This window comes from Pyrgilauda ruficollis, unplaced genomic scaffold (assembly GCF_017590135.1).
Source record: "Pyrgilauda ruficollis isolate IOZ18807 unplaced genomic scaffold, ASM1759013v1 scaffold53, whole genome shotgun sequence".
NCBI lineage: Eukaryota > Metazoa > Chordata > Aves > Passeriformes > Passeridae > Pyrgilauda > Pyrgilauda ruficollis.
Genome location: NW_024526933.1, coordinates 2,812,575 through 2,825,518, shown reverse-complemented (window position 1 = coordinate 2,825,518; position 12,944 = coordinate 2,812,575). Strand labels below are relative to the sequence as shown.

At 38.1% G+C, this 12,944-nt stretch overlaps 1 protein-coding gene across 3 annotated transcripts in view; it reads right to left on the bottom strand.

The window, feature by feature from the left end:
• The window catches only part of TUT7 (terminal uridylyl transferase 7), a 34,613-nt gene extending 22,010 nt beyond the window's left edge, over positions 1-12,603 (bottom strand). For all 3 annotated transcript variants that reach the window (XR_005956245.1, XM_041480755.1, XM_041480756.1), the window contains exons 1-8: positions 12,495-12,603; positions 10,093-10,625; positions 5,710-5,885; positions 5,046-5,162; positions 4,145-4,322; positions 3,575-3,663; positions 2,624-2,675; positions 852-921 (exon numbers count right to left, since the gene is read on the bottom strand). Coding sequence is in view for 2 of the 3 variants with exons in the window: in XM_041480755.1 (XP_041336689.1) it covers positions 852-921; positions 2,624-2,675; positions 3,575-3,663; positions 4,145-4,322; positions 5,046-5,162; positions 5,710-5,885; positions 10,093-10,594 (1,184 nt within the window). In the remaining variant the exon portion in view is untranslated. The remainder of the gene's footprint in view (positions 1-851; positions 922-2,623; positions 2,676-3,574; positions 3,664-4,144; positions 4,323-5,045; positions 5,163-5,709; positions 5,886-10,092; positions 10,626-12,494) is intronic.
• Between the last annotated feature and the right edge of the window lie 341 nt (positions 12,604-12,944).

Here is a 12,944-nt window from a genome sequence, read left to right as displayed (position 1 = left end):
AAATCCGAAAAGAAATTAAAGATCTTGAAGGTTTTGTAACATCCATAGGTCAGATAACACCTCACAAAACAGTGTGGCAGAAGGCTGTAAAGAAAGACTTGACAGCCTCTCAAAGACAGCATCTCTGCATGAAAAGCAGCATGCAATACTAATTTGATTTATAGTTAGGTTGAGAATATATGCATTATAATTTTCTGTACAAGTGTTTTAAGATACAATTCAAATTTAAGTATTTTTCTAAAATTAATTTACTGAACTGAAAAAGTTATAGTATTAATTTTCTTCATGAAACAAAAATCTCTTTCCACACCACACCCACCATCAAACAGGTTCTATGCTGTTTTCACACAACATAAAATATTTTTAAACACTGAAAAATCAAGGTAGCAGCAAATAACTGGTAATATTTTCATCAGTAGCTGTTTATAGAATGTTTCATGAATCTTAATTGACATTCATCAAATGGGCAAAATAAAATATTTTTCACTTGCTCTCAAAATACAAGCGAAGCTAAGCAAACTGTTCTTATCCTTACAGAAATCTATAATTTCATATGGTATGTCCACTACCTACAAGAAAGGAAAGTTTCTGCTTAAGCAATAATCCCAAATGGAAGGGCAAGGGTACATGCTGGAAGCCATAATGGTTGAAGGGGTTGGGAAATACACAGCTGAGGACAGAACAACCCTTACCCTCTTATTCTAGGCTAGGAATGACTTGCCCATGAGTGTTAGTTTGTGTTTCAAGATCCATGGAACTGTAATAATTTAGTACAGAAACGTCATTTATCAGGTGGTAATATAATTTACATTGCTATATACTATTAGAACACACAAAGTGACAACCGAGACCTTTGCTTTTCTCTGCACACCACCACTGGTATTCTAGCATGGAAATCTGCATCAACTTCCGTAAAAGATTCTAAGTGGGAAAAAGAAAAAGAAGAAGCTACATTAAACATGAGTTTGATAAAAAGTACATTGAACTGGATGCACTAGAGGAGTAAAGGTAGAATTTCAGCTTCTAATACAATGACTAGTATTGAAAAAAATAAAGTACATGTAATTTATGTATTTCATGTGTGATAGAAGAATTTCACATATCTGTTGAAGAATATGGTCTATACAATAAAGAATGTTAGGAAAATACTGAGAAAAACCAAACTTTTCAAAATTCATATATACACAGTAGGTAAAATTAAGGAGGTATATATTAACAGCTGCCTTGAGTAACTGAGGCATGCAGAGACAACTACAACACCTATGGAACAATATTAGTGTGAAAAATAAAAAAAAACCCAGTGTTACATTACTACTATACAGAAATAAAGTTTTTTCCCTGGTTATCTGACAATCTTTTATGTAACTATAGAACAGGCTTGCCTACATGATGTCCTTTTGCTATGCTTTTTCTCTTTTTTTCTTCTTTATATCATTCAGCTGTCAGCCACCCTAGTCCCTTCTCTTAGTGGTGCTGATTTGATCCAAACTAGACTTATTTTTTGATACCTTTTGAGAATTATGGTTTCACTGGGCCAGGAGGGGAGGAAATTGTCAAACAATTTCAGATACTTTACTCAAAAATTCTGAAATGACAATATTTTTGTGATGTTACTTAGCCAAATGGACACCTAATTTCACTGAAAATTATCTTGCTTTAGCCACTGAGGTACCTCAAACACCTAATACTCTATCCCTCTATCTTCTCACTCACAGAGAAGACTCTGCACAACACATTAATGCAAATATTACTTGCCTTTGTGATACAATGGTGATCCTAACTTCTTAAGAAATCTGGATCTTTTTCCTCTAACCTAACTTAAAAATAACCCCATTCTCAAAGACCACAACAGTCCAGACAATAAAATGCACATGCAGTGATGGTGGGGGGGCCACTGAGAAAATCGAGATCAGTAAACATACATGTTTTGAACCCTGTGGTGTGGTTCCCAAACTGTGGACATAAAACAAGGCAAGAAAACAGTGAAGCTACTTTTTGCAATCTGCATTTAAAAATAATAGTTTTCATGCTCCCCACCCAATATTTTCATTTTTTTTTCTTGTCTGCATATGCTTGAATTGGTTTGAGTAAGTGCAGTTTTTTAAAGGATCTTAAACTTTATTTCCTTGTATTAACGCGCAGAGCTACATTATCTGAAAAAAACTCTGTGTGCCTGTATGCAGTCATCACGGCCATCACCTGCAACTGACAGACATGTCATTATGCAGGTAATTACAGGAAAAGAGACCACAATGTTAAAGTACATTACTGGGTTTCTGTTACATATTAAAGAACTTAGGCTCCTTTCTGTACTATGCACGGCTAATAGAGCAGGCTGGAGAGGGCAGCAGAGTCTACCACACATCTTCCCTCATAATGTAGAAGAAAGCCTCCCACTAGGAATTTCTCACATCATCAAAAATATGAGAACTTCAGCCCTTGTAACACTCTATGTCAAACCAAAAGTAGTTTTCCTAATGTATTCTTTTCTGCAGTATTATTCAGTCTCAGATCTTTCTAAAAAAAGAACAGCATGTGATGTACCTGTTCAGCAGAGGTGAAACTCAACAATACTAAGCAGTAATAGTTTAATGAAATTGAGAAGGCAGCATTTTTTTCTTACCACTGTTCTGGAGACTTTCTTGTACAAGTAAGAGAACATCTGGTTGGGTCATCTGTCAATAAAAGGAATAAAGCTGTTTTTGTATCAACCACCTGTCAAGAAAGTGATTTTCTACAACTCAAATTTAACACCACCTCTACGTGTACTTCACTATTATTAAGTTGTATCAAAAGGAACAGGGGCTCTGCTTGCTTTGAAGGAAAAAAAATATAATCCTGAAGGAATTGTTCCTAAAGTTATTTGTACATCTATCAAAGACTTGGTTATGGTAAGAAAACCCCCACGAGCAGAATTATTGTTTCAGTGTGCTTAAATATGACAGCATTCTGACACAGTGGACTTACATCATGTTAAAGACTGGAATTATGGCTTTTTAAAATTCTATGCACTTTATGAACTTAGATCATTCTTGGTTTCTTAAAGGAAATGTTAAATTCTAACAATGGGACTGCCAAATCAACTACAGAAGGAGTAAGTTTAAGTATGGAATCATATCCTTAATTTCTTTTCAGTGTTCAAGCACAAAGATGCATAAAAACAATTAACATGACAAATAAAGACCTTAAATTACTCCACATATAAATAACCATGAGGTTTCATGGCTCAAATATAACCCAGTAGTCAAAATGTGCATATGTGAATCAGTACTGAAACAAGATCACAGAAGTGTCATTTATTCCAGCTGTCAGAGAATATAAATAATCATCTGTCTCAGAGGACTGCTATAGTACAGATGTTTTAAGTATTTTCAGAAGAAGTTTCAACAAAACACAAAGATGTATTACACTGCCTGATGACTACAGTTCTATGAAGAATGTTATTTTAAGACCAGACTGCCTCTGTTTTACCCAATGGGCTTTTATAAAAAGTGTTACTACCACACTATAATTTACATGAAGATGCAAACATTCAAAACCACTCACAAACATTTAATAAAATGGCCTTACTTACATTGGCAGGAAACTGGGTATCTATGTTTAAGTCTGAAGTTTTGAAGCCAAATCTGCTATAGGAGGAGCCATACAATCTTAATGAACACTCTGCAACAAAAATAATTATACTTCATTTACACTATGCCTAACTCTAAGTCTGTAGCTACTTACAGCATTACTAATAAATCTTAAACCTACACCTGGTTTCAGTAAGCACAGGAAAAAAAGGTCTTCAACAGCCCAGAACTGCTACTAAATCCTGCCTCCCATGCTGTTGTTGGTAAAGGCTTATCATGAAGGTCAAATCCTTCCCACATTCTTTTTATCTTCACTTTTTACTACAGGCCTGTTTGAGTCATGAACACTATTGTAATTTAATTCTGGAACAGGTTTATATTGCTACATCAAGTTGTTCAACAGACTAGTCACTAAACATGCTGCTTTAGAGAGCCAAGGTTTTTAATTCAGTTTTCATTTCATAAGCTCTTGGGGATTTTTTCTGGTTGATTTCTTTTTTGTTTGTTCAGTTCTTGTTGTTATTTTGTTTTTAATAAGTTGGCATATCTAACACCTAAATTGCAAATAATACCTGGCAATTTTTGACGCAGCAAGTTTTCCATCATTGTTTTAATGTTAAGCCTTTCTTCTAGATCTTCATTATTTAAGCCAAACTCCTGCACAACATTTTCAATAGCAACACCAATAGCTTGTATCTGGGAAGGCGTTGGAGGAGGAAGAGCAGTCAGCAGTTGTTCTTCTTGTTTTTCCTTTCAAGATAAAAACAATGTTTTAGTAAGTTTCTTGAGTTGCTTTACATGCTAAAATGAATGCCAATAACTCATTCCATGTAATACCACCACCACAAATTTTTCAGGTAATGCAGATAATTGGAATAAATAAAGAATCTGATGCTGCAGGAGGCTTCAGTAACATTCAGAGATATATATACATGTATTGGTCATGTTAAAAAAAAAAATCACCAATTCTTTTATCACCTATGAAGTGTGAAAATGTAGAAGCTAGAGAGGAAGAAACAGAAAATCTGCATGAGATGTATTTTTGTCCACTTCAAGCAGGGAAATAGAAGATGTTTTTAAAAAAAGGTAAAATTTATATTATGCTGGAAGTTATTTTGATGCTTATGCTCAAAACAAACCTATTTCCTTTACATATAAACAAATCTGTAATACTCCACAGGTGCTTAATTTTTGCAGTATTTCTGAACTGAAATCTTCATTCTGACATACAGGTTGTAACTTCTCATTCTGCCATAGCAACTGCATTTGCTTATTCCTACTGCTCATTGCAAAGTCCAGGTCCCAGGCTCACTGTTTTCATTAGCATCACTATGCAACAGGTTTTAAAAAGATTGGAACATGGTAAAAACTAAATGTGGAATGGTTTTAAAAGCAGTGCAGTCTCATAATTTTTAGTGGGGTAAGAAAGGTTTCATTAAACTACAGTTTATACTTTTTTTGTGCTAAACTCACCTTTAAGCTTTTCTTGTGTCTTTTTTCTTTAATATGCTTATGAGCGAAAGCCACCGACTCAATCAGAACATCACATAACTTGCAGGTATATTTTGCTGATGGGTAGCTTCGAGGTTGCTAAAATAAAGATAGTAAAAAAAACCCCTCAAAATACATAAAAATATTATTTTCACTTCATTCAGTACTCTTGCTAAGTTCAAGGGACTAACTCTGAAACATACATCCACTCACTTTAGCTTCCTTCACTTCGTATTTGCCATCAAAAAGTTTGCACATCAAATATAATGTCAGAAAAATGATACCATATCAATCACACCCAATACCTTATCTTTCACAGGAGAAAATACCCAATGCCCACGGAAAAATATATTACTTGAAGAAACAACTACTCCAGCATTTTAATTAAGAACTGATGTCATTCCAAGAACTAAAGGAGCAGCCATTTTTTTGAGCTTGAACTGTTATTAATTTTGTAGCAAAAAACCTAAAAGATAAACCCCTCTTCTTTTCACAATTCATTAACAGCAATATCGTTACTTAAATTCTGCAACTAAACTTTTCTGTAACTACAATCACAGATATTGCTCAAAGTGTACCATCTAGAATATATTTATATGCACAAAAAATAGGAGAGGTCTATCTGTACAAGTAAAGACAGCAGCACCTTCTTCAGTCTATAAATGTAGTCTCGCTTCAATCGTTCTTCAGCTTGCTGCAGTCCCAGAAGTTCTTTTGCTGACAGCACAGATTCATCTATGACTGGACCTTCCACTTCATCATGATCACACTCATCTTTTCTAGTTCTTCTCAGTCTTCTTGGTTTTCTAAGTTTCTTCATTTCTTATAAAGATTATGAGAGCAAACATATCAAATAACTGCAGAGTGCCACATAGCATTAAAAAAATTTCTTTCCTTAATTAACATCCTACTCACATGACAGTCAAAGAAAGCACAATTCACCTACCTGGTTTCCTGGTTTGGTTTCACAATTTGTCCGGTGCAAGGTGGATAATAGTAAGTGTATATTAGTATCACAACCTATAGTGCCTTTGTCCCAAACTACAAATAAATAAATTAATTTGTTCCACTGAGGGAAACTGCCTTATGTAGATACCTTTGTTAAAACTGGCAAAAAAACCAAAACAAAACAAAAAACAAAACAAAAAAAAAAAAAAAAAAAAAAAAAAAAAAAAAAAAAAAAAAAAAAAAAAAAACCCCCAAAAAAAAAAAAAACAAAACCCCCAAAAAAAAAACCAAAAAAAACCCACCAAAAAACAAAAAACAAAAACCAAACAAAACCCAATGCCACAACACAAAAAAACCCCAAAACCCTAAATGCAATAAATATACCAGTATGTCATTACACTGGAAATATAGAATATATCTAAAGATTTTGGGATGCCTGGCTAGGTTTTGGTAGAAAAATAAGCTAGACTATTAACAAAGGATTATTACCAGTGAAAATGTAATTTGCCTTTCAGCTAAACCAGTACACAGATCAGAACTACCTTCACACCATTAAATTAACAAGTGGAAAAAAGTAAGCACCTCTGCTGGCTACAGAGACTAAAGAATGGACTTGCTAAGTATGTGCACATTACTTTAACAAAGCTGTAAAACTGTCATAATAATAATAATGCTTAAAAAGCTTGTTGTGTTTACAGCAAAAGCTCTGGAACAAATTAATCTAAATACCACTTCTACTTTTAAGTGAATTTTATCATCATTTTGCTACTGGCCCAAAGCCAATACCTGTAAAAATCATCTCAGGAATAAATATACATGTCAGATTTTCACACCTTGCCTTTCACTTGTACAGCTATACAGGGTGTCACAATGCCTGGAATTTCTAAAGTTCCCTTCTTCAAAGAAAGTTCATGCAACTTCCTTAGACTCCCAAACTTTTATCAGAGCATGAGGCTTTAATTTGTAGTAATTAAAAAAGGCAAAAAAAGCCAACAAAAAAACCTCATAAACTCCTCTTCCAAATACATTTACGAAATTTCTTTCCCATGACCACAATTTTTGTCTCTAATAATTGGCAAAAGGGAAGCAACAGAGTTGTATATTTGTGACCCGTTATTTTATTCAGTTCACTATGCAGCATGCATGTATTAGTGGTGAACAGTACCAGGGCAAAGATGGTAACATAATTTCTTTCCTTCAGCAGAAGCAGAAGTTCACACTGCAATAAATAGAATATAGGCCTAATAGGTTGTAGAAGTACTCCAAAGGAATCTCCAGGGAGCAGAAACAGAAGTCTGAGCTTCTGAACCTTCCCCCACATCTTCCATTTTTGCACTGACACTTCTGCTCAAATTCCTAAGATGTGTCACATCTGTTTCACTATGTTTTTTAACTAATCAGTGTGGATAGAACATGGAGGTATATCAATGTTTTCACAGAAAAGCCTGTGACAACTACCTACTTATCAATCATTTCAGCAGCCAACAAGTAACTTTAAAAAAATTTACAAACTAAATAAATACTTCTAATATTTGGTAGGTACAATAGTGACAATCTAATTATAGGTTAATGATTAAATAAAGTACTAAAGAACAGCGTCTCAGATTTGGTAAACTTCCTTATGAGCTACAATAAAAAAAGACATAAAGGCAATGAAAAGGACAACTGCACAAAATATTTCAAATAAATACTGGAAGAAACATTTTTAATAATTTTGCTACTTGACACAGAACTTCTGAAGGGACCACAAGGAGTACGCTATGCCATGCCTGTTGCCTGTGCTTCAGAGCAGGATGAAATGAACTCTGTCAAATCTGAGCAATGCTCAGCTAACCTGTTCTTAAAGGCCTTCAAGTACCTTTTCCATGAGCTGCCCAGACAACTTATCCAGAACCTCCCTAGCTTTACCTTTAGAAACTTGACCTTTATTCCTCATCTGAATCTTTCTTGCTCAATTTTAGGCCCATTGCTTTGTGTCCCATCTACTGGAAAGAAACAATATAGTTTACTTCATCAGCTTTTTATAGCTTCCTACACAGAATATTGTTACTATGCCACCCTACACTCTTAATTTTGCAGAAATATTGGGCATTGTTTACAGTTTGAATAGCTTCTGTTTCCTACATATCTTGAAAACCTTCTTGCTTTTCTTTGCACAGCTTCCATTTTATTCATACAAGTGGGGTGCCAAAACTGGACGGAGTACTACTCAGAAAGAGGGATACTTCAGACTGTGAATCATTTTTCATGCCTCACAACGCCATGACAATAACTACTTATTATCAACTTCTGATTCACTATCATTTCAGACCCTTCTCCGAAAAAGATACTACTTTATAGTAACTTTCCCTCGTTTATTTGCACAGCTGATATTCCTCCTTAAACAATGGCATTTACATATCCTTTGTATTTCATCCTATATGTAGGTCATTTCTCCAACTGTGCAAACTTATTTTAATTGACCTTCCTGCTTTTCTGCATTCCATTCTTACCAGCTTCACAGCATATTCAATTTTCAGAGCACACAATTAATAGGTCTGCTGTCTTCATTCATCATTAGAGTAGTATAACAAACATTGAACGGAATAGAATCCTCACTCACTAGACGTTCACTCATTACTTTCATTAATTGACAAAATCTTTAGTAGTTTCTGAGTATAGTCACCTAATCAGGTCTGCAAGTCTCTTATATTAATTTAATACTGACAATTTTCCACTAGTTTACTTACAGAACTGTCACATAAGAGTATCCAAAGTAGTACAGTACTAGTACAAGCAACACCTACCAACTGACGTTCCCATGTCCACAGGGGACTCACGACTATTTTAAATAAACAAATTAGGGTTTGGCATACTTTTTCCTTAACAAATGCGTACTTACTACTTCTTATCTTTGTTACCTTTCAAATACTTACAGTATATTATTTGTTCCAAAACTGACCCCCAAGATTTAAGATGCACACCAATTATTTTAATTCCTCTTTTAAGAGACACTTGCCCACTCCTGTTATCAGTAGCTCATTTCCCTTAATTTCTCAGGTATGATTGTCAGTGGTTCCAAAAATCTATTTCAGTAAGTTCCTGAAGTTTCACAGAAAAAAAGTTCATTACATCCAGTAAAAGTAGAAACTAAAGAAAACTTTAACTAAAAAAAAAAACTTGTGAAAACACTCTGCTCTCTCCTCATGTGAGGCTGAGCTGTGTGCAGCTTACTTCTAACAATGAGAGACACTGGGCACCTGTTCGCAGTTTATCTTTTTAGTGACAGCTAGTATCAACGGAAAGGACATTTAATTGCTGGACTTCCTAGTGTCAACCAGCAGTAGCTCTTCTTCTCAGCAGAGGGTCTGATCACTACTGTCTTTGACTGCCACTCTTAAATAAAATAAGACAGGTTTCTCCTTGACTGGCATTCCATGTTAGCAGCATCACACACAAGTTATATTCTCTATATTCTTTTAAGCTTCCTTTTTCTGCTTTACTTGCATTCAATGAAAATACTATTGTATTGATCATTTCACCCTCCCTTAAGCTGTCATTCCTGACATTTCAATGCTTTGGATATGTATTATGATTACTAGTACCAACTGCCCACAGGGAAGTTACACATGTATGAAGAACTAGACTCACGTTATTCCTGTACCGAGTTCTCACAGTACTGACAATTGTTTTCAATCTTCATTAAGACCCATTGTTAAAGACCTCATCGGTAGCTCCAAAAATCTTACCCTGTTATCAACCTAATTGAAAGATCTCTTACCAGCCTTGACAGATTCCATGAAATTGTACAGGGAAAACAACAAACAAGGACACTACACAGATGCTGCAATTTACGTACTCCTATCACTCACAGGCTGAACTACAAAGACAACACAATCTACAAAACAAGTTCAGTATTATTTGCTGTAACAATTTGTCTGAAGTACTACAAGTATAGAGCAGTCAATAGCTCGCAATACATGAGAGAACAAAATCACTTTTTTTGCTTTAATAGTGAATCTTGAAATTTTACTTTCCAATAACACATGCAGGAAGCTACTGTACTGGATAGCTATGCAAAAACAAAGAAACATGTGATTACCAGAACTTCCTTTGTGCACGTCTGGCACATCTTTGCTCATTAAATCTTCCTGAAGTTGTCGTCTTACTTTTCTGTTTCCAGCACTTTCCACCTCATGAAAAGAGTCCTTTCTTGTCCTGCCATGCCCAGGAATCCAGGCAGCAGAACGGTACTCTCTCCAGGTGTCAGAAGTACCATGGTGATCATCAGATACCCACTTCTTCATTTGGATTTGGTCTCTTTGGATATCACTTAACTTTGACCCTTGACTGTAAGCTGTGTTTTTAAGTGAATTAGGGCTACTCAAAACACTTCGTGGCCCTCGCCTGGGACTGTTTCCGTAATGACCTGGAGTTCCCTTTTTCTTTTGCAGGCTAGTATCTATTTTATTGCTACAGCCACTTCCATATTCATCCATGACTTGGTAGACTATCTGTAAGGGACTTTCTTTTAATTCTTCTGGATGCAAAATTTCCTGTTCCTTCTTTTGTTTGGCAAAGCAAGGTTTTGCAGCATCTCCCATGGTTATTGCTGTTCAATTTAGCGATTCCCACCTAGAAGTCGAAAAGTTAAAAGCTGTATTTTAAAAATCAATCAAGAAATGAACATTGGGTATTAACTGCTATGGAAATCTCCAATCAAAGCCCTGCCTTAAACTAAGGCAAGAAAAGGCCAAAACTCAGTTAGGTCTCTTCTCTTAGTATGTCTTAACACCTATGGGTGGTTTATAAAATGCAGAGAAGGCCTATGGCTTTTCCAGGCCCTAAGGTCTTTAGGACAGATAGAAAATTTTAAGAGTCTACATCAGTCTCAACTCAGTATGGGAAAGTTTTGGAAGAATGGCTGAAGGAGACAAAAAAGGAGGCAAGGATGACCCCAAGGCCATTTTACACATCAGAATATTACTCTTTGCCCACAGTAGACACTGTCCACCTTGTTCAGATGATCATGATCATCAGAGGACAGAGATGAAGAAGCTAAGTTGCAAACTAGCTATCAGGAAAGTATGATATAATGGACTTAGAAACAATGTGCTCTCTGCACATTTTAGCCAGACCACCACTGTGTGGTCTCACATTACTCAGTATTAAGCACCCCTTCCTCATATTATTTTAGCCTTGTCTAAAACATCTGGACCACTGAATTGCTTGCACATCCACCCCCTTTCTTTGGTTACCTCCATTTTGTTAATGCAAAACACTTCCACAGAGCTCTAACTCCAACACTATCAACGTGGACAGTGAAAGGGGAACTTCAGGAAGAGACTGTATAAAACATGTTAAATGGCAGTGGTCTCCTCAACACTGAACATTTTATTATTTAAATACACATATAACCAAACAAAAAAGATTTTTCTCTTTCAAAATACATGTAGATGCAGATGAAACTGTAGAGATGCAAAGAGAATTTTCAAGCACCTAAACATCACAAAATGCCCTTCTGATGCCATTAATATGGGAGAAGGTTAGATGATCTTTCACTTTAATTTTTTTTTTAAGTTCTGCGGGCCACAAAGGCACTCTTAAGAATCTCAGTGTCTGCATGTTACAGGCCTGAGGCTTTTAGTGTTTATGCCTCTCTTAAAATTAAGATAGTTTTCTGGTCCCACACAAGCAACAAAACAAATAGAATTCCTGTCCTAAAGAACAGTATTTTACCCAGTTATGTACATCTCTGGAAACGCAGCTGCTCCAGCTAAGAGCAGAACGAAAAGTTTCAAATGCACGAAGTGCACATGCTTTCCATTTTAGGCAAGAAACGCTGTCAAACCCGAATTTCAGAGTGACCTAAACCCAGCCTATTTCAGAGTCATCCCCAGAAGCAACGCCCACACCCTGCCGCCAGGCTGGATGACGATACCTCCCTGCACGGGAAGGAAACAGAAAACTCAAAGTTCACGTTCGCCTCCGGCTCCCGACCACGACTGGAGTGCGAGCCTGGTGTGGGCAGGGGGCTGCCCTGGGGGTCAGCGGCGTCGCACACGGGCAGCACACGGTTGTCTGCGGGGCCTGCAGCATCAGGCAGCGCCGGCCAAGTTGCCAGCGGGACCCAGGCGCAGATGTTAAGATACCGGCGCAAGAAACACACTACGTGGGCCAGGCTTCCCTTGCCGCCACGCTGCAGCTCCCGGCTCGCTCCTCCTGGGCCTCCCACAGGCTAACGAAGGTCCCCAGCCCCCTCCTGTCGACCCCCAACTCCGGTGGAGGGACTGTGGCGCAGCATAACCCAAACCTGCCGCCTCAGCCGGACACAGCCCGCGAGCAGAGGGGCCGCGGCAGGGCCAGGCACGAGGGGATCGAGAGACGTAGGGAGGGAGAGAGGGAGGCAAAGGGGCGGGCGACGGGCACAGGCCGCCGGTGTACACCGCCCGCCGCCGGGAAAGGCCTCGCCCTGCCGCCGGCCGCCAAGAGAAGGGCACTCACCGCCCGCTACCGCTGGCCCGCCCGCCGCCCAGAGCTCGCCATTGTGGCGCGACGGAAGCAGCGCTGCTCCCGCGGCGCGCCCGATCCCGCAGGTCTTCCGGCAGCGCGGGCCCGCCCTCCGCAGCCGGCGGGGCGGGGCGGGGCGGGACCGGACGCGGAGGTGGAGGTGGAGCTTGGAAAGCGTGCCTGCCCGAGGCTCGACGTGTTACGGCCGGTCTTTCCTTAAACCTCTTGTCGTGGTACGTCCCTGGGCAGGCCGTTGCTATGTCTAATCAGCCTTCTGTGAAGAAATTACTCCTAATGTACAACCTGAGCCTCCCCTACCTCAGCTTGATGCTCTGCTTTCTTGGCCTATCACCTGGTGCCAGTGAAAAGAGGCCGACCCCCACCTAGCTGCTCCCTCCTTTCAGGCAGCTATAGAGGTCTCCCCTGAGCCTGCTCCAGGCTAAA